This window comes from Anolis sagrei, chromosome 2, assembly GCF_037176765.1.
Source record: "Anolis sagrei isolate rAnoSag1 chromosome 2, rAnoSag1.mat, whole genome shotgun sequence".
NCBI classification, from domain to species: domain Eukaryota; kingdom Metazoa; phylum Chordata; class Lepidosauria; order Squamata; family Dactyloidae; genus Anolis; species Anolis sagrei.
In genome coordinates, this window is record NC_090022.1 from 6,817,731 (window position 1) to 6,839,443 (window position 21,713).

Consider the following 21,713-nt stretch of genomic DNA (forward strand, 5'->3'; position numbering starts at 1 on the left):
GGGAGCTTTGAGATGGTAGAACAGAAGCTTTCCGAAGCTCTAGGTCAGTGGTTCTCAACCTGGGGTCCCCAGATGTTTTTGGCCTACAACTCCCAGAAATCCTAACAGCTGGTAAACTAGCTGGGATTTCTGGGAGTTGTAGGCCAAAAACATCTGGGGACCCAAGGTTGAGAACCACTGCTCTAGGTGCTCTCACTGCCTATTACAGGGAAAACCAGCTGATCCCCAACCCATCTAAAACACAGACATGTGCCTTTCATCTCAAGAACAGAGAAGCATCCCGAGCTCTGAAGATTACCTGGGAAGGAATCTCACTGGAGCATTGCAGCGCACCCAAATACCTGGGAGTCACTCTGGATCGTGCTCTTACCTACAAGAAGCACTCCCTGAACATCAAGCAAAACGTGGCTGCTAGAAGCAATATCATACGAAAGCTGACTGGCAAACCTGGGGATCACAACCAGGCACAGTGAAGACACCTGCCCTTGCGCTGTGCTACTCTGCTGCTGAGTATGCATGCCCAGTGTGGAACACATCTCACCACACTAAAACAGTGGATGTGGCTCTTAATGAGACATGCTGCATTATCACGGGGTGTCTGCGCCCTACACCACTGGAGAAATTACACTGTTTAGCTAGTATTGCACCACCTGACATCCGCCGGGAAATAGCAGCCAATAGTGAAAGGACCAAGGCAGAGACATCTCCAGGCCATCCCTTGTTTGGGTATCAGCCAGCACGCCAACGACTTAAATCTAGAAGTAGTTTTCTAAGATCTACAGAGACAGTCACTGGAACACCTCAGCAAGCGAGAGTCCAAAAGTGGCAGGCTCAAACCCAGAACCTCAATCAATGGCGGATACCAAATGAGAGACTCCCCCCTGGGCACACAGAAAACAGTGTGACTTGGAAGGCGCTGAACAGACTGCGCTCTGGCACCACGAGATACAGAGCCAACCTTCAGAAATGGGGCCACAAAGTGGAGTCCACAACATGCGAGTGTGGAGAAGAGACCATCTTCTCTACACTACAGACCACCTGCTGCAATGCACCCTGAGCCCTGCTACATGTACAATGGAGGACCTTGCAGCCACACCAGAGGCACTCCAAGTGGCCAGATACTGGTCAAAGGACATTTAATCAACCACCAAACTTGCAAACTTTGTGTTTTGTTTGTGTGTTAAAAAATGCAATGCAACTGTCTGGTCTGCCCCTGACACGATCAATAAAACCAAGAAGGCCCTTGTCTCCCGCCTTGAAGGGAGAAGGGCCTCCTTGGGATCTCCAGCAGTCCAGGCCTCTCTCTCCCAAACTGGGCAGCCAGTGAGGCCCACCCCAGACCCTTTAAATCAGTGGTCCTCAACCTGTGTGGGCCCCCAGGTGTTTTGGCCTTCAACTCCCAGAAATCACAGAATCCTAGAGTTGGAAGAGACCTCATGGGCCATCCAGTCGAACCCCATTCTGCCAAGAAGCAGGAAAATTTCATTCAAAGCACCCCCGACAGATGGCTATCCAGCCTCTGTTTAAAAGCCTCCAAAGAAGGAGCCTCCACTACACTCCGGGGCAGAGAGTTCCACGGCTGAACAGCTCTCACTGTCAGGAAGTTCTTCCTCATGTTCAGATGGAATTTCCTTTCTCATCCTAGCAGCTGGTAAACTGGCAGGGATTTATGGAGAACCACAGGTTAAAAACCACTGCTTTAAAGAGAAGGGAAAACAGTCCTTCTAAACTCCTTCACGGATGAGGGTCATCACCACAATGTGGTTCATTTATGAGATCCTCCTGCCTTTCTCTCCGCAATGGGACTCAAGGCAGGTAGTGATGCTCTGTTGGAAGTAGTCCACCTTCTCAAGCCTCCTCTGTTTCATGATTTGTCTGTATATAATATGCTATTTGATTACTGAAATATGTTTGTGTTCTTTGGTATGCAGTTTTTCCTAACATTTCCTAACAGCAGACTGAAAGCCAAAACCAAGGTCACAACATCTGTTATAGAACTCCAGTATGCTGATGACAATGTCGTCTGTGCGCATTCAGAAGAAGATCTACAAGCCACTCTAAACACCTTCGCAGAAGCATATGAGAAGCTCGGCCTGTCACTGAACATTGAGAAAACCAAGGTGCTGTTCCAGCAGTCACCAGCCCATCCCTCTCCAATGCCAGTAATACAGCTTAATGGCGTAACATTAGAAAATGTGGACCATTTCCGCTACCTTGGCAGCCACCTCTCCACCAAAGTCAACATCGACGCTGAAATACAACACCGCCTGAGCTCTGCAAGTGCAGCATTTTCCAGAATGAAGCAGAGAGTGTTTGAGGATCGGGACATCCGTAGGGATACTAAGGTGCTTGTCTATAAAGCTATTGTCCTCCCAACCCTGCTCTATGCCTGTGAGACGTGGACTGTCTACAGACGTCACATGCAGCTCCTGGAACGATTCCATCAGCGCTGCCTCCGGAAAATCCTGCAAATCTCCTGGGAAGACAAGCGGACAAACGTCAGTGTGCTGGAAGAAGCAAAGACCACCAGCATTGAAGCGATGGTCCTCCAACATCAACTCCGCTGGGCCGGCCACGTTGTCCGGATGCCTGACCACCGTCTCCCAAAGCAGTTGCTCTACTCCGAACTTAAGAACGGAAAACGGAACGTTGGTGGACAGGAAAAGAGATTTAAAGATGGGCTCAAAGCCAACCTTAAAAACTCTGGCATAGACACTGAGAACTGGGAAGCCCTGGCCCTTGAGCGCTCCAGCTGGAGGACAGCTGTGACCAGCAGTGCTGCAGAATTTGAGGAGGCACGAGTGGAGGTTGAAAGAGAGAAACGTGCCAGGAGGAAGGCGCGTCAAGCCAACCCCGACCGGGACCGCCTTCCACCTGGAAACCAATGCCCTCACTGCGGAAGAAGATGCAGAGCAAGAATAGGGCTCCACAGCCACATACGGACCCACAAGGAAATCCATAATGGAAGACCATCTTACTCGTCCAACGAGGGATCGCCTAAGTAAGTAAGTAAGTAAGTCTGGAGGCAGTGGGAGGAGCTGCAGACCATGTGACCAGATCACGGACTGTTTAGAACATAGTTTAAAAGATGGAAGTTGAGGGGTGACTGTTGAAAAGCACAATTGGAAGTAAAATAATAATAATAATAATAATAATAATAATAATAATAATAGGTAAAGGTTTTCCCCTGACATTAAGTCCAGTCGTCTGACTCTGGGGGTTGGTGCTCATCTCCATTTCTAAGTCGAAGAGCCGGCATTGTTCATAGACACCTCCAAGATCATGTGGTCGGCATTACTGCATGGAGCACCATTACTTTCCCACCAGAGTGGTACCTATTGATCTAATATTTGCATGTTTTCGAACTGCTAGGTTGGCAGAATTCTCTATGATTATTGGTGAACTTTAAATCCCAGCAACTACAACTCCCAAATGTCAAGGTCTATTTTATACAAACTCGACCAGTGTTCACATTTGGGCATTTTGAGTATCCCTGCCACGTTTGATCCAGATCCATCGTTGTTTGAGTCCACAGTGCTCTCTGGATGTTGGTGAATTCAAGGTCGATGCTCACCATACCCTTCCAGTATTTTCTGTTGTTAATGGGAGTTCTGTGTGCCAAGCTTGGTTCAATTCTGGCACAGAGAAGACATATAGTAGTCATGGGCGATTTCAACTATCCCAATATTTGCTGGAAAACAAACTCGGCCAAGAGTACAAGGTCCAACAAATTCCTCGCTTGCCTTGCAGACAATTTCATGGTCCAGAAGGTGGAAGAGGCAACAAGGGGGTTGGCTACTCTTGATCTCATCCTAACAAATGTGGAGGACCTGATCGATGCGGTCGAAGTGGTAGGATCCTTAGGGGCAAGTGACCATCTGCTCCTGCAATTTGAGGTACAAAGGAAGGCCGAAACGAAGACAAGTCAAACCCGCATTTTGGACTTTAGGAGAGCTGATTTCCGAAAAATGAAGGAAACGCTGAGCAGCATTCTGTGGACACAGATACTCAAAGACAAGGGAGTTACGGATGGATGGGAGTATCTCAAGAGTGAAATACTCAAGGCGCAGTTGCAAACCGTGCCAACAAAAAGAAAAAAATAGGACAAGTGCAAAGAAGCCAGAATGGATGTCCAAAGAACTTCTAACTGTGCTAACACACAAAAGAGACATGCACAAAGAAGTGGAAACAGGGAGAAATCACCAAAGAAGAATTCAAACAAATAGCCAACACCTGTAGGGAAAAAGTCCGCAAAGCTAAAGCACAAAACGAGCTCATGCTTGCCAGGGACATTAAAAACAATAAAAAGGGCTTCTTTTTTATGTCAGTAGAAAAAGGAAAAACAAGGAGGCGATAGGACCTCTTCGAGGAGAAGATGTGGCAATGCTGACAGGGGATAGGGAAAAGGCAGAACTACTTAATGCCTTCTTTGCCTCGGTCTTCTCACAAAAAGAAAGTCATCTTCAACCTCAGCAAGACAGAGTGGATGAGGGATTGGAGGACATCCAACTCCAAATTGGGAAACAAGTCATCCAGGAATACCTGGCCGCTCTTAATGAGTTCAAGTCCCCAGGGCCAGATCAACTACACCCCAGAGTATTGAAGGAACTAGTGGAAGTCATTTCGGAACCATTGGCAATCATCTTTGAGAGTTCTTGGAGAACGGGAGAAGTTCCAGCAGACTGGAGGAGGGCCAATGTGGTCCCAATCTTCAAGAAGGGAAAAAAGGATGACCCAAACAACTACCATCTGGTCAGCCTCACGTCGATACCAGGCAAGATTCTGGAAAAGATTGTTAAGGAAGTGGTCTGCAAACACTTAGAAACAAATGCGGTCATCGCTAATAGTCAACATGGATTTATCAAAAACAAGTCATGCCAGACTAATCTGATCTCTTTTTTCGATAGAGTTACAAGCTTGTAAAACTACAACTCCCACTCTAGATTAATCTATTTGCCCCCAAGGAATTGGGAAACTGATGCTTCTGTTCGATGTTTTGTCTTATTATCACAAAAATATCATTGCAGATTTGATAAGTGTGATTTTAATATGATGTGTGGGAATGAATGGAAGGATTTTATTTATTTATTTATTTATTTATTTATTTACAGTTTTTATATTCCGCCCTTCTCACCCCGCAGGGGACTCAGGGCGGATTACAGTGTACATATATATGGCAAACATTCAATGCCAATTTTTGACATACAAACATATACAGACATACACAGAGGCAATTTAACTTTTTCTTGCCGCCAGGGGAGTTGTCGCTTTCATCGTCCATCTGCGACACTGATGAAGTACTTCCGCATTCACCACATGCTTCCCCGCTGGAATGCTCTGCTGGAGTCTTCTTTATGGCCTCATAAATTAGTTAATTTCAGCCTCCCCACACTTTAAGGTGGTACCTAATTTTCCTACTTGACAGATGCAACTGTCTTTCGGGTTACAAAGGTCAACAACAGGCTACACACAATTGGTTGGAAACCCACTCCAACCCGGGCTGGCTTCGAACTCATTACCCTTTTTTTTTTTGGTCAGAGTTATCTTAATGCAGCTGACACTCAGCCAGCTGCGCCACAATCCCGGTATGGGATTGTGGCGCAGTATGTATGTATGGAGCTAATAATTTTGGAATTATGTATGTATGGAGCTAATAATTTTGGAATAATTTTGGAAACACCAGTAGAAGACCAAGACCTGCAATGACTAACTATCTGCTTGCTGGATTGTAATTAAAAGTTGCTAATAAGAACTGAAAAGTAAACTATGATAAGAACTGTGACAATGGTTCTTTCAAATTAAGAAAAAATGTTTACAAGATTCCTTATGTTAAGAAGGAAGTCAACACAAGGCTAACACAAATCAAGAACTCTGGCCATTTATTTAACCCTAAGCACAATGAGATTGTTCCTTATACAGGTTCTTTCCATATGCTAGGCACGTAGTTATCAAAACACATGACACATTTAAAAGTTCACTCTTCTATGCATGTTACAGATTGAGTATCCGTTATCCCAAATTTATGGTACCAGAAGTTTTGTATTTTGGAATACTTCTATTTGCATACATACACATGAGACAATGTGGAGATGGGATTCAAGTCGAAACATGTAATTTGTTTGTGTTTCGTATACACCAAATACACCTAGCCAGAAGGTAATTTTATACACAATATTTTTAATACTTTAATAAGCTTGTGTACTTTAAATTACCAGAAAGAAAAGCTGTCACTAGTCCATCAACCCATGAAGACAAACAGACCTGGCTGTTCCGATGTGCCTTCCCTGAATAGGAAATCTCCAATACCAAGTCCCATAAGCACTTTATTAGAATTATGATTGCTACACACTGCACACTGCACTTGCCCTAGAAGCCTTACATATTACCTGTCACATCAGCACTTTTAATCCTGTACCCTTTACTCTGGCCCGGCCCAGTTTTACTGCGTTTTGGTGTATTGTTTATTGCTTGTTGGTTTGTTGTTTTAATATTGCTTTAACTGTTTTTAATTTGCTTTAGGTGTATTGTTATGTTGTGTATTGAGGCCTTGGCCTTTGTAAGCCGCATCGAGTCCTTCAGGAGATGCTAGCGGGGTACAAATAAAGTTTAATAATAATAATAATAATAATAATAATTTCAGATTTTGGAATATTTCAGATTTCATCATTCAGAATAAAGGATGCTCAACCTGTACTAGATGTGACGAAATAATTCAACTAATTGGCCACTATCACATATCATGCAAAGCCAGGGAACTATGAACAACTTGTATTGTTGAAGGCTTTCATGGCTGGAATCACTGGGTTGTTGTAGGTTTTTCGGGACCTCACAGCCTCTGACAGAGACTGTCTTGGTAGCTATTACTGACGAAATTCGTCGTCAGTTAGACTGAGACGGATCAGCGCTATAGGTACTTTTGGACCTCACAGCTGAATTCGACACCGTGGACCATGGCTTGCTGATTCATCGATTGGCTATGTCTGGTGTACGAGGTTTAGCCCTGAAATGGCTCAATTCGTTCCTCTGGGACCGGAGACAGAGAGTGGAGTGGTTAGGCCAAAGCTCTGAGAGCTCCTGCCTTTGCTGTGGAGTGAGTTCCCCAGGGTGCCATCCTCTTGCCCCAGTTATTTAACATTTACGTCCAGCCACTTGCTGGACTGGTGCGCAGCTTTGGCATAGAGTGCTACCAGTATGCAGATGATACCCAGCTACTCTTGCGTCTCGAACCTGGGACAATCGCAATTCTTGAGAACTTTAGGCTGTGTTTGAAAGCAGTGATGAGTTGGCTACGAGCGAGCACACTAAAAGTGAATCCTGCTAAAACTGAGATACTCTGGCCCGGCCAGCCGCCAGAATTAACCCAGTCTCTGCCTGATTTCAATGGAGAAGCTCTGGTTCCGTCTGCCACTGTTCAAAGCCTTGGGGTTGTGTTGGACTCATCGCTGACGATGGAGGCCCAGATCACTGCCATAAGTAAGCAGGCCTTTTTTCATCTTCACCAGGCAAGGAAATTGGCATCCTACCTTTCGGTAGAAGCATTGGCAACAGTAATCCACGTAACAGTCAGCACGAGGTTGGACTATTGCAACGTCTTATATGCCGTCCTTCTGAAGTCAACAACCCAGAAGATTTGGATGGTCCAAAATGCAGCGGCCAGGCTGCTAGCGGGATCATCTATAAGATCCCATATTACACCGATTCTGCAACAACTGCATTGGCTACCAAGAGAACATCGGATCTCTTACAAGATCCTGATCCTGACATTTAGAGCTCAAAATGGCCAAGGACCTTTATATCTTAGGGACCGCCTCATTCCTCTTCTCCATCAGTGGTCACCTCGATCCACCCAGGAAAATCTCCTCTACATACCAGGCCCTAGGGAGGTACACCTGGAAGCTACAAGGCGTAGAGCTTTTTCTATCTATGCTCCAATTCTGTGGAACTCATTGCCTCCATATATTAGAGCAATGTGGGAGTTGCGACCTTTTGTAAAGGCACTCAAGACTTGGCTGTTTGGTTGTGTATTTAAGTAAAGTGATCAGATCTAATTTGCCGAATAGTCACTGTTGAATGTTTTTAGATTGGGTAAATGCTATTTTAAATTGTAAGTCGCTCGGAGCACCTTGGTGGAGAGCGACTAATTAAGAAATGAAGTCAAGTGAAGTGAAGGATGGCTGCCATAGATGTAGGTGAAATGTCAGGAGAGAATGCTTCTAGAACGTGGCCATACAGCCTGAAAAAACCGCAACAACCCATGAGCAACTTGGCTTATGATATATGGACAGTGTGACACTGCATGCTACACAACTGCTACCACTTGTAGCTGATACACCTAAACAAGCCATGGAACTTCATTCCATGGTTTACTTATTGCTTCGCTCTGCTGGCAGGCAAGTCCCATGCTGTCACCAAAACAATTCCCATATTCTAGAGATTTAAACGTTTTCTCCTCTGTGTGGACTCTTTGATGGTGGATAAGACTCCTATTTTGGCTGAAGCCCTTTCCACACTCTGGACATTTATAGGGTTTCTCCCCTGTGTGGATTCTTTTGTGCACAGCAAGGTTTGCGCTAAGTCTAAAGAGCTTTCCGCACTCCAGGCATTTAAAGGGTTTCTCCCCAGTGTGGACTCTCTGATGGAAGCTAAGGCTTCTGTTCTGCCTGAAGCCTTTTCCACACTCCAGGCATTTGAACAGTTTCTCCTCTGTGTGTACTCTTTGATGGTAGATGAGACTTCTGTTCTGGCTGAAGCTCTTCCCACATTCCAGGCATTTATAGGGTTTCTCCCCAGTGTGGATTCTTTTATGCACAGTGAGGTTCGCACTAAGCCTAAAGAGCTTTCCACACTCCAGGCATTTAAAGGGTTTCTCCCCCGTGTGGACTCTCTGGTGGAAGCTAAGGCTTCTGTTCTGCCTGAAGCCTTTCCCGCACTGTAGGCATTTGTAGGGTTTCTCCCCAGTGTGAATTCTTTCGTGGCAAATAAGAGAGTCTCGCTTCATGAAGGTCTTGCCACACTCTGGGCATTTAAATGGCTTCTCCCCAGTATGATGCCGTCGATGGATGGACAGGTATTCATGTCTCAGAAAACTCTTCCCACATATCAGGCATTTGTATGGTTTCTCTCCGGTGTGAATTCTTTTATGTGACATGAGATGGGAATCTTGACTAAAATCCTTTCCACACTCCAAGCACTTGAAAGGTCTCTCCCCGGTGTGGATTCTCTGGTGGCGGACAAGGCTCCTGTTTTGGCGGAAGCTCATGCCGCACTCCGGGCACGGATAGGGCTTCTCTCCCGTGTGCACTCTCTGATGTATGACGAGTTGCCCACTCTGACTGAAGCTCGTTCCGCACTCCGTACACGTGAAGGGTTTCTCCCCGGTGTGGGTTCTCTGGTGACGGGCAAGGCCGTTGCTTTGACCAAAGCACTTCCCACACGCCAAGCATTTGAACGGTTTCTCCCCAGTGTGCACCCTTTGATGATCAGTGAGGTGGTGGTGGCTGCGGAAGCTCATGCCACATTCTGCGCATGTGTATGGTTTCTCCCCGGAGTGCATTCGTTGATGGTAGGTGAGACTTGTGCTCCAGCTGAAGCTCTTCCCACATTCCTGGCAAGTGTACAGTTTCTCCCCTGTATGAACTCTCTGGTGGATGGTCAACAGCTCATGCCTAGGGAAACGCTTCCCACATTCCAGGCATTTGTAGGGTTTATCCCCAGTATGGACCACTTGATGGTACGTAAGGCTTATGTTTTGGCTGAAGCTCATGCCACACTCCAGGCATTTAAAGGGTTTCTCCCCGGTGTGGGTCCTCTGGTGTCGGCTGAGGCCTGTGCTTGAGCTGAAGCTCTTTCCACACTCCAGGCATTTATAGGGAGTCACTCCTGAGTGTATCCTTTGATGTATCGTCAGCTGCCCACTCTGGCTAAAGCTTTTCCCACACTCCACGCACTGGAATGGTCTCTCCCCTGTGTGCACCCTCTGGTGATCCGTAAGCTGGTTGTGGCCACGGAAGCTCTTTCCACACTCCGGACATTTATAGGGCTTCTCACCCGTGTGGATCCTTTGATGGTAGGTGAGGCCCGGACCTGAATTGAAGTTCTTCCCACACTCCAGGCATTGATATGATTTCTCCTTTGGGTGATTTCGCTGATGGATAATAAGCCGCCCACTCTGACTGAAGCACTTTCCACACTCCGGGCATTTATACGGTTTTTCGACTACGGCTTCTTGATAGTGGTAAGCAAAGCTTGATGCATTCTGGTTGAAGCATTTTCTTGATTCAAGAGACTGAAACGGTTTCTCCTCCATCTGCACTCTCTGATGGAAGCTCAAAATCTTTTCATATTCCGGCTGTTTTAATGGCTTCTCTGCTGGGCAGGATTCCCACTGTTTTTCTAATGATGATTTAAGGACATCCTTAGCTGAAAAAGAGAAAGAAATGAAGTGATTGGAAAGAAAGAATTGCATTTTCCAATGGAGGAATGAAACAATGAAATGTGGTAGAGAATACTAGAATATAAAAGCATTTTAAATAATGCTGGTGTGGAAGCCAATCCTAACAATAGAACGTCTTAATATGTAACTCTGCTTGGATACTGGAGACCCACCTTGGCTCTGTTGGCGGCTGTAAACCATTATATATTTTTAATAATAATATTAATAAACAACTTTATTTATACCCCGCTACCATCTCCCCAAGGGACTTGGTGTGGCTTACATGAGGCCGAGTCCACAATACATCAATAATAAAAAAATAGCAAACAAACAATACAAAACAGTTAAAATACATCTCATAAACAAAAATAAAATAAAATATAAGCAGTACAGTAACACAACAAGCATTTAAAACCTATGGCTGGGCCAAATGTAAAATTTAAATTTAAAAAATAATGCTGGGCATGAGCAAGGTAGGATATAACTGGGATGGAAATTTTTGGAGGGGATAGGGCGTGCAAATCAATCAATTCTAAATCAACAACAAAGTGCATTTTGAGGGCATATTGCTGAGAAATTCATTATTCTGGAAAGGCACACTGGAACAACCACGTTTTCAGGCTCCTCCTAAAAATTGCCAGAGTTGGGGCATCCCGAATGTCCTTGCGAAGCAAGTTCCAGAGTCGAGGGGCCACCACCGAGAAGGCCCTCTCCCTCGTCCCCACCAATTGCACCTGCGATAGAGGTGGGAGCGTGAGCAGGACCTCTCCAGATGATTGAAGATCGAAGAGATAGTCTTCCATGATCTGTATTCTTGTGGGTCCGTAGGTGGTTGTGGAGCGCTCCAGCTGGAGGTCAGCTGTGACCTGCAGTGCTACAGAATTCGAGGCGGCATGAGTGGAGGGTGAAAGAGAGAAACGTGCTAGGAGGAAGGCACGTCAAGCCAACCCTGACCGGGACCGCCTTCCACCTGGAAACCAATGCCTCACTGCAGAAGAAGATGCAGAGCAAGAATAGGGCTCTACATCCACATACGGACCCACAGGGAAACCCATGATGTAAGACCATCTTACTCGTCCAACGAGGGATCGCCTATGTAAGTAAGGTTGTGGAGCTCTATTCTTGACCTGCATTTTAGTTGTTTAGATTTTTTTATGTTGTAAATGTGTTTGATGAAATTCATTATGTTTATTTAAGCACTTATTGTTAGCTAGTTATTATACATTTATATTGATGTTGTTTTAATAATAATAATAATAATAATAATAATCTTTATTTATACCCCGCCACCATCTCCCCCAACGAGGACTTGGGGCGGCTTACATGAGACCAAGCCCAAACAACAAATTGCAATAAAATAAGATAAAAGTTACAATAAAATAAACAACACTGCAATAAAGTACAAAACATATGAATACAATAAACAATATTTTAAAAAACAGTAAACCAAACATAATAATAGTGAGCATGTACATAAAATGATTTAAAAACTCAGGGTGAGATAAAGCAGCAGAATTATTTGTGAGTGAGAACTTGTAGAGAAACTGGGTGATAGGCTGACCTTTGTACAAGCGGGGATGTACTCCTACGACAAGAACGTTGAGGGGAGCAATAGCTTAAGATTATGTAACTACTCTCCAAAAGCGAAACGGCAGAGCCAGGTCTTGAGATTATTATTATTGTTCTGATGTGGTCTGTCTGTCTACTTGTTTTTATTATGACATTGAATGTTTGCCACTTTTTGTCTGGATATGTTGTTGTAATTGCCTCTTTGTAAACTGTCTTTTATATGTGTGTACACCGCCATGAGTCGCCCTAAAGGGCTGAGAATGGCAGTTAATAAATGCATCAAATAAATAAATAAATAAATAGGGCGGGTTATAAATTATTATTATTATTATTATTATTATTATTAGAAATTAGATTTCATTAATTTTATCTTAGCTACATATTAACAGGGGAAAAAAGTTATAGCCAATAGCTAGCAGACTTGTATCGAACTAGAAGTGCATGACAGAAAATGCTGATTTTGTTTTTTGTGCATTTAATCAGCTCTTGGTTTGATTTCCTTTCACTTTTTTGGTGGGGCAGAATCATAATTCATCTTTTTAAATGAACAGCTAAAGAAAACTTTAAAAAATGCATGCAACTACTTGTAAACCTGTTTATTAGTCTGTTGTTACCTATTACTTGAAAATTTGGGAAACCCCTTTCTGATAGATGCCTTCATCTGTAGACCGCAGACCGTGCACTGTGCTCTACAAAGGAGGCCCTCCTCTCAGTTCCACCCCAGTCACAAGCTCAATTGGTGGGAACGAGAGAGGGGGGCTTCTCTATGATCGCTCCCCATTTCTGGAACTCCCTCCCTAAAGAAATGATGGTAGGAGAGAGGATGAGAGGCCTGAAAAATAGGTACAGGCCAGCTTTTTATTGCTAAGGGAAGCTCTTTGAGATATTTTTCCAATGCAAATATTTGAATCAGCACCCCAAACCGAATCTAAAGTTGACCAAAAACTGATTTGTAACCCTTTTAGTTCTCATGATGGAGAGTAGTCCCTGGTCAAGTAGTCCCTGGTCAAAAAAAGTTTGGGAACCACTGTCTAAGACAAAGAATTCCTTATTACTAACATTCTAGTCCCATTCTGCAAGAAAGGTGGGATGGAAATGGCCTAAATAAACAAAAACATCATAAACAACCCTTCCTGAAAAACAAAGAAAAATAGGGGAAATATTCAAGAAATGGGGTTCCTACCCAGAGGGACACTGTTCTTTAGCTTCTCCTCCATTGTTTCCTTTTGCAGGGCTTTTTTCTCTGGGTTTGGCAGGGCCCCTTCCTCTTTGGTCAAATCTTCAGATCCCTCAAAGGACACCAGGAACTGGAAAAAAGACAAAGAGCATTTCTGATTGCACAGTACACAAACAAGTACACAAGGACAACCATCAACTCCTTGCAGACAGGCATTCTCTGCCCCTATTTAAGGTTAGATTTGTGTTTTTCCTTCAATGTAGCATACAGCAAGATTTCAGTAGCTGGACCACTGTGACAACCATCATGTCAGATTGTACAGAGAAGCCACTGAAATCCACAAGCACGTAAACAATTTCAACAGGAGGAAAGCATGAAAATGAACAAAATCTAGTTGTCAGTATTAAAAACATCAGAATCAAGGCAGTAAATAATGAACACTACTCAGAAACAGGGGAACTCCACACAGAAAAAAAATCAAGTCCCAAACAAAGGATGCCTCCAAGCAACAAGGGCTTGGCTACCTCTATGCAGATACCCTCACTGATTGACTCTGCAGCTACTCAATGCTATTCAAGCTTGCTAAATGCAACATTTACATTTGCTTTAATTAGACAAGGGTTATTTCTGGATATGGATATATATATATATGAATATGGATATATATATACACACACATACACACACACATACATACACATACATACTTGCCTCATTTCTAACACACCTCTGAAGATGCCAGCCACAGATGCATAAGAAACGTCAGGAGGGAATGTAACTAGAATAAGGCCATACAACCCAAAAAACTCACAGCAACCCAGTTTCAGTACCACGTCGCTCGGCAGGCTCAAAAGGAACCTTTTGAGCAATAAATACTGAGACTAGCTGATTACATATTAAAGAAGACTATTCTGAAACTGGAAATGAGGAATGAGGGGAAACAAGCATGAACCCATTTGTCTCTAATTCGCTCCCAGAGAATCTTCACAATAGGCAGAGGGCCTTCCCTTACCTGATCTGAATGCAGAATAGCTTTTCCCAATTCATCACAAACAGGAGGAGATCTGGAATGCATCGCTGATGTTTTGTCACTGCCTTTAGAGAGACAGGAGAGAAACAAAGAGGACAGACTAATGGTTTCTGTATTAGAACCTGTGAGGAAGTGTAATTTTTTATCTACAGTTATGTATTGTTATAGATAAGTGTTTTTAAGGGTAAGTATATAGTATTGCATAATATTGGGGATGGTAGCCAGCTTAGCTCGCTTTGAGCTGAGTTGCTATGGAGATAGGGGCGGAGCCAACTGCCACTTGGCAGAGCAGCCATTTTAAGGCAGTCAGTCTGTGGTTGGTGAACTGCAGAAGTGGCTGGTTCTGTCATCTGTGGAGAACCAGTGAGGATTCTGTAGTCAAAGAACTACAGGGGAAGGCCGATTCTTTGGTATTAAGAATCAGGAAGGTTTTGGCTTTGAGCCAATATAGTTTAGATAAGTCGAGTGACTTATTTATATTAAAAGTAACGGTTGTGGGAAAAGAGCGGAAGCCCTAATAAGCATCTTTATTGTAACAGAACCATCATAAAGAAAGGATAAGCATGTGCCTGAAACAATCTGTTAAAGAAAGAAACATATTTTTAAAGGAACTAAGTTTGAGACCTGTTTGTTGGAAGAATTAGACTTCCTAAGAGTTATTTAAGTGTTATGAATATAACCTTTGAAGATCTGTACCTCTAAGAGAAAGGAAACTTTGAAACCATCAAGCTTCTGTACCTCAATAAACTTATTAGTTTCTTTTTAAAGTCAAGCCTATGTTACCATTCCTTTCCAAGTCAAGTCACGCTACATATTGAAGAAAGACCAAAGCAACATTACAAGCTATTGGTTGTGTCATCAATATAATAAGCCCTCACAAAGAGGTGGCTCCTTTTACCAACTCTCTACATATTGGTAGCAGTTATATTTATACATCCTTACAATTTGGTGGCATCATTGCAAATTGGTGGCCAAGCCTTTACAATTAGTAGCAGTAATATACAGGCTCCTTCACATCATCTGAAACTACATCATCCTAATTGTCTTGGCATGTCTCCCAACACCCCCATAATGGGCCCTATTGAAATGGGCCCAAGCATGCCATAGAATCACACTAAGAGCCCTTCCACAGAACCATATAACCCAGAATATCAAGGCAGATGATCCACAATATCAGTTCTTGAACTGAATTATTGTGGACTTATTAACACAATAGGTCACACATTATTATTAATCCAGTTAATAATAATTAACTTATCATTAACTGGATTATTGTGGACTCAGATAATCCACAATATCTGCTTTGAACTGGATTATATGTGTGTCCCCCTCCTCATGGGAACCACTGAAGAGTATTTCAAGACATATGCGAAAACAACTATCATGATTTAATATAGGAATACAAATAGAGAAGAATTCTATACCTATTTGGCCAAGGGCAAAAGCATGCCTACCAAGAGAGGCCACATTCCCATAATTCTCCAGCATAACTTCTGTGTATAGGGCTCTTTGATCTGGATCCAGCAGGGCCCACTCCTCCTTGGTGAAATGCACAGCAACCTCCTCAAAGGACACAGGGACCTGGAAGAAAAAAGATGGTTGAACTTAACGTGAAAAGTTTCTGCTATATAAAGGCTGGAAAATGCCTCTTTTGGGGTAGGTCTTCACATTTGTTCTGGTTTCTGTTTTAGACATTGTTGTTGTCATTGTGTACCTTCAACTTACAGAGACTCTAAGGTAGACATGGGCAAACTTAGGCCCTCCAGGTGCTTTGGATTTCAACTCCCACAATTCCTCTCAGCCTAATGGCTGTTAGGAATTGTGGGAATTGAAGTTCAAAACACCTGGAGGGAGAGCCCAAGTTTGCCCATGCCTGCTCCAAACTTTCCCCTCCCTTTTATTTTCTTACAAAAGAGAAACATGTTTCCCCAAAGCCTGCAGCATGTGTAAAACAGCTTAATCACGAGCTGTAATAACTCACTGCCGACCGAAATGTGGCAAATTCAAAGTCCCAATCAGGGTTGAGCTCCCAACTTTGAATAGCCCAGCTTACTGCCCACCTAAGCAGTTCGAAAACAGCTGTGTTGTGAGTAGAGAAATTAGGAACCGCTTAAAGCAGGGAGGTTAATTTATAACACCATAAAAATGCCAGAGAGCAAGGATAAAATACTACGATCAAAAGGCTCAGTGGTATTGTGGATGAAGCAACAGCTTTCCCTGTGGCCGAATCGAGCAACCTCCAGGATCCAAAGTGGAAGAAACTGCTGAATGACCTCTGTCTGTCTGTCTGTCTTGTTATGTCAAAAACAGCATTGAATGTTTGCTGTGTATGGGTGCATTGTGATCCGCCCTGAGTCCCCTTTGGGGTGAGAAGGGCTGAAATATAAATACTGTAAATAAATAATAAATAAATATACTGTACTCTGGCTTCAGCTAATCACCAGCTGCAGCTGCAGTAAATCTTGCCAACCAAAAGGTTGACAGTTTGAAGCCGGGTCAGGGTGAGCTCCTGACCTTCAGCCTGGCTCCCCTGCACATCTAGCGGATCAAAAACAGCAATGTGAGTAGATGAATAGGAGCCGCATTAAGGAGGGAGGTATTTTAGGCACGGTGTTTTGGAGGAAAGTTTACAAAGAAAGCAAGCTTTTTGGTAAAATGGAGCAACAGCACCCCCTGTGGCCAGAACCAAGCACAGCCTCCAAAGTTGCTGAATGATGAGAAAAAGGAAAATTGCTGGAAGAAACATTAACAACCTCAGATATGCAGATGACACCACTCTGATGGCCGAAAGCGAGGAGGAGCTGAGGAGCCTTCTAATCAAGGTGAAAGAAGAAAGCGCAAAAGCCGGGTTGCAGCTGAACGTCAAAAAAACCAAGATTATGGCAACAAGAATGATTGACAACTGGAAAATAGAGGGAGAAAATGTGGAGGCCGTGACAGACTTTGTATTTCTAGGTGCGAAGATTACTGCAGATGCAGACTGTGGCCAGGAAATCAGAAGACGCTTACTTCTTGGGAGGAGAGCAATGTCCAGTCTCGATAAAATAGTGAAGAGTAGAGACATCAGACTGGCAACAAAGATCCGCCTAGTCCAAGCCATGGTCTTCCCTGTAGTCACATACGGATGTGAGAGCTGGACCTTAGGGAAGGCTGAGCGAAGGAAGATCGATGCTTTTGAGCTGTGGTGCTGGAGGAAAGTTCTGAGAGTGCCTTGGACTGCGAGAAGATCCAACCAGTCCATCCTCCAGGAAATAAAGCCCGGCTGCTCACTGGAAGGAAGGATACTAGAGACAAAGTTGAAGTCCTTTGGCCACATCATGAGGAGACAGCAAAACCTGGAGAAGACAATGATGCTGGGGAAAGTGGAAGGCAAAAGGAAGAGGGGCCGACCAAGGGCAAGATGGATGGATGGCATCCTTGAAGTGACTGGACTGACCTTGAAGGAGCTGGGGGTGGTGACGGCCGACAGGGAGCTCGAATGAACAACAACATATACCTCTATCTGTAGGAAGAAGGGCTGGCCAAGGACAAGACGGATAGATGGTATCCTTGAAGTGACTGGCTTGACCTTGAAGGAGCTCTGGCATGGGCTGGTCCATGAGGTGACAAAGAGTCAGAAGCGACTGAATGAATGAACAATAACAACCTCTATCTGTTGTCTGTCTTGTCATTGTATAATCGAAATTGGATGTTTGTTGTATATGTGTTCTGTGATCCACCCTGAGTCCCCTTTGGGTGTGAGAGGGCAGAATGTAAGTGCTGTAAATAAATAAATAATACCATACTTTCCCAAGGCAGCATTCAACAGGATGAAATCTCACAAGGATGCCCTTCTCACTCATTTCTACTGGGAAATCTGCAGGAACTCACCTCTTTCTGCAGTCCCCAAATTTTTGTCCTTGGGACATCCATCTTCTCTAGGAAGATCAGCATCTTCTCCTGCAGTGAGCCATCTCTAAGGAGACCCCACAAGATGGTCTGAAGGGCTTCCCATTTATCCATGGACCTCAATGTCCATTGCAGGTCCTCCATTTCCAGCGGGGCAACCACTTTCCCCCGAAGGCACTTCTCCATCTTTTCTCGCAGAGATCCCCAAAGGTCATCCTTTCCGGTGCCCTCCACCTCTCGTTGCAAGGTGTCCATGTTCTCCACAAGGATGTTGTAGTCCAAGGCACCTGGAAGGAGGGAAGCCTCTTCCTCCAGCAAAGGGGCATCACGAAGGATGACATCCATGTCTGAAAGGCCACCTTCTTGCTTTACTCCAAAACCAAGCAGATCACTCCTGAGCATGGACACCTTCTTCCTCAGGAGGTCCATTCGCTCTCCCAAGACAACCTGTGGGGTGCCCACCTTCCCCATAAGGGAACCCATTTTATTTTGCTTCGCAAACTGTAGGGTGCCCATTTTCCCCTTCAGGGGCTCCATTTTGTCTGTCCTCCAATCACCCTGAGTGGTCTTCTTCACCCATTCCTGCAAGCTTCCATCTTTTCCCAGCAGGAGCTCCATTTCTTCTCTTAAGGCAACTTGAGGGTCACCCATCCTGTCCTGCGAGATGCCCGCCTTCTCACTAAAGGAATCCATTTTATCTTGCTGAGCAGCCTGCATGTTGTCCACTTCTCGCCTCACAGCCTCCATTTCCTTTCTCAAGGCCTCCTGAGGTCCACCTATTTCTTCCTTAGGGGTGCCTATTTTCCCCCTCAGAGACTGTCGTTCTTCTCTTAGGGAACCCCAAGAGATATCTCTTTCTTTCACTTTCTTCCTCAGGGGCTCAATTTCCTCTCTCGGGGGAACCTGGAGGACATTTATTTCCTCCACTTTTTCCCTCAGAGTTTCAATTCTGAAGAAACACTGAGTGCCATCTCTTGCTTCCCCCAGGGTGCCCATTTCCCCCAACAAAAGGTCCATTTCCTCTCTTAAGGAGCCTCTTTCTTCCACTTTCCCCCTCAGAGACTCCATTTGCTCTCTCAAGGTATCCTGGGAGACATTTATTTCCTCCACTTTCCCCCTCAGAAGCTCCACTTTCCCCCTCAGATTCTCCCTTTTCCCTCTCAAGGGCTCCATTTCATCTTTTAAGAAACCCTGAGAGACATCTCCTTTTTCCTTCAGGATGCCCACTTTTCTCTTCAGATACTCCATTTCCTCCCTCAAGGCAACCTGGGGGCCATCTATTTCTTCCTTGAGGGTGCCCATTTTCCTTCTCAGAGATTGAAGGATGCCCACTTTTCCTTTCACGTGGTCCATTTCCTCTCTTAAGGAACCTTGAGAGACATCCTTTTCCTTCACGTTTCCCCTCAGAGGTTCCATTTTCCCTCTCAAAGGGACCTGAGGGACATTGGTTTCCTCCACTTTCCCCCTCAGAGACTCCATTTCCTCTCTTAAGAAACCCTGAGAGACATCTGTTTCTTCCACTTTTCCCCTCAGAGGTCCCATTTTCCCTATCAAGGGAACCTGAGGGACATCTCTTTCCTTCACTTTTCCCCTCAGGAGCTCCATTTTCCCTCTCAAGGGAACCTGAGGGACATCAATTTCCTTCACTTTTCCCCTCAGAGGTTCCATTTCCTCTCTCAAAGCAACCTGAGGGTCACTTAGTTCTTCCTTCAGGGTCCCCATTTGCCCCCTCAGAGACTGAAGGGTGCCCACTTTCTCCCTCAGATTCTCCATTTTCCCTCTCAAGGGAACCTGAGAGACATCTCTTTCTTCCACTTTTCCCCTCAGGACATTGATTTCCTCCACTTTCCCCCTCAGAGACTCCACTTCCTCTCTTAAGAAACCCTGAGAGACATCTCTTTCCTCCACTTTTCCCCTCAGAGGTTCCATTTTACCTCTCAAGGGAACCTGGGGGACATCAATTTCCTCCACTTTCCCCCTCAGGATTTCCTCTCTTAGGAAATCCTGAGAGACATCTTTTTCCTTCACTTTTCCCCTCAGGGGTTCCATTTTTCCTCTCAAGGCAATCTGAGGGACATTGATTTCCTCCATTTTCCCCCTCAGAGCCCCCATTTCCTCTCTTAAGGAACCCTGAGGCCTATCCATTTCTTCCCTCAGGGAGCCCATTTCCCCCCTCACAGGCTGTTCTGCCTCTCTGAGGAACAATGAGAGACATCTCTTTCCCCCTTTTTCGCACTCAGGGGCTCCATTTCCCCCCTCCAGATCCCTTATTTCTCCCTCCAGGGTTGGGGAGAATCCTCCTTTTCCTCCTCCTCCTTTCCTCAGCTCCTTCTCGAAGGACGAGGCGTCGCGTTCACACGATCACTGGCCCAGACGCGTGTCAGCCTCTCTTTGACCCGAGTTGGGTCTTCCTTGGTCGAGAGAGGCCTCCTCCTTTCTCCCAGATCGTCCCTATCTACATATAATCCTTATTATTTTCCCTATCCCAGCCTGTCAGACCAATAAGCTCAGGATCCTGGGAAGGGTAGTTTTTGCAAAAGTAACTTCTCTACCCAGACCTGCTATTCCTAGGTAACCCACGAGGGGGCAGCCTCTTCCTATGTTATACATGTATGTATACACATCCCAGGATGTCATGAACCAGATGCTAAGGATAATAGGAATGGTTAAAAAAAGTAACTTTTCTATCTGGGTCTGTAATCCCAATCTGGCTCACTAAGGACATCTAGTAACACTTCTTATCCTCATCCCATCCTGTTAGAGCCTGATGTTGAAGATAATAGGAATGACAATCCTCTCAAAAGTAACTTTTCCACCAACCCACCTGAAATGGGAAGCCGTATTTCCATATAAGGCGTTTTTCTAAAACAGGCTGGACTCCCATTTCCTTTAAGGTACTTTTCTACTCTATGAATACATACAAGGTAGGTTCTGTAGGTTTGTTCTTAAGCTGATTTTGTTTCTAAATTGGAACAGGTACACTTTGAAAGTGTAACTCCACCCAAAGCTCTGCGAGTGCAGCATTTTTACGAATGAAGCAGAGAGTGTTTGAGGACCGGGACATCCGTAAGGAGACCAAGGTGCTTGTTTATGAAGTTACTAGCTCGGGGACCCGGCGCTGCCCGGGTTATTTGAGAAAGGAATTGTGTATCAAGGTAGGTCTTTATCAGTTATTTATATGGCTTGCAGTGGTCTCAGGATGTTAGTGAAGGTAATGTGAGTCCCATCATATGTGGTCCATCCTGCATCAGGATGGAGAGTGGGTCATGGGGGCTCTGTGTGCCAAGTTTGGTCTTGATTGGTCATTAGAGGTGAGATCAGCCCCTTCGCTGATGGTATTTCGAAAAAGGTTGAAGACATGGATGTTTAAACAAGCATTCGATTAATCTGGTGCAACGAAACTGATGAACAAGGATTGGTTAATCACAGACGACGAAATTGGATTGTGACTACAATTAAGAGATGCATTGGATTATTATTGGTGGCCCAATAATATTGTGTATTGTGTATGTGTTTTTATGCTTTTTAATGGAATATTGCTGCTTGTCGTTGTGTTGTAAACCGCGTTGAGTCGCCGATTTAGGCTGAGAAACAGCGGTATATAAGCACAGTAATAA

The 21,713-nt window shown here is 44.6% G+C and overlaps 1 protein-coding gene across 2 annotated transcripts; it reads right to left on the reverse strand.

Moving 5' to 3' along the window:
* Positions 1 to 5,862: 5,862 nt before the first annotated feature.
* On the reverse strand, positions 5,863 to 20,639 carry LOC132765333 (zinc finger protein 160-like). Of its 2 annotated transcripts, none has more exons than XM_067465073.1 (5): positions 18,079 to 20,639; positions 15,663 to 15,789; positions 14,191 to 14,273; positions 13,185 to 13,308; positions 5,863 to 10,419 (listed from the first exon to the last, which is right to left on the reverse strand). In XM_067465073.1, exons 1-5 carry the CDS (start codon positions 20,260 to 20,262, stop codon positions 8,333 to 8,335), a joined length of 4,605 nt encoding a protein of 1,534 aa, XP_067321174.1. In that variant the 5' UTR covers positions 20,263 to 20,639; the 3' UTR covers positions 5,863 to 8,332. The 2 variants fall into 2 exon arrangements, with proteins under 2 accessions (XP_067321174.1, XP_067321173.1); XM_067465072.1 differs by having other exon boundaries at positions 15,633 to 15,789.
* Positions 20,640 to 21,713: the final 1,074 nt, after the last annotated feature.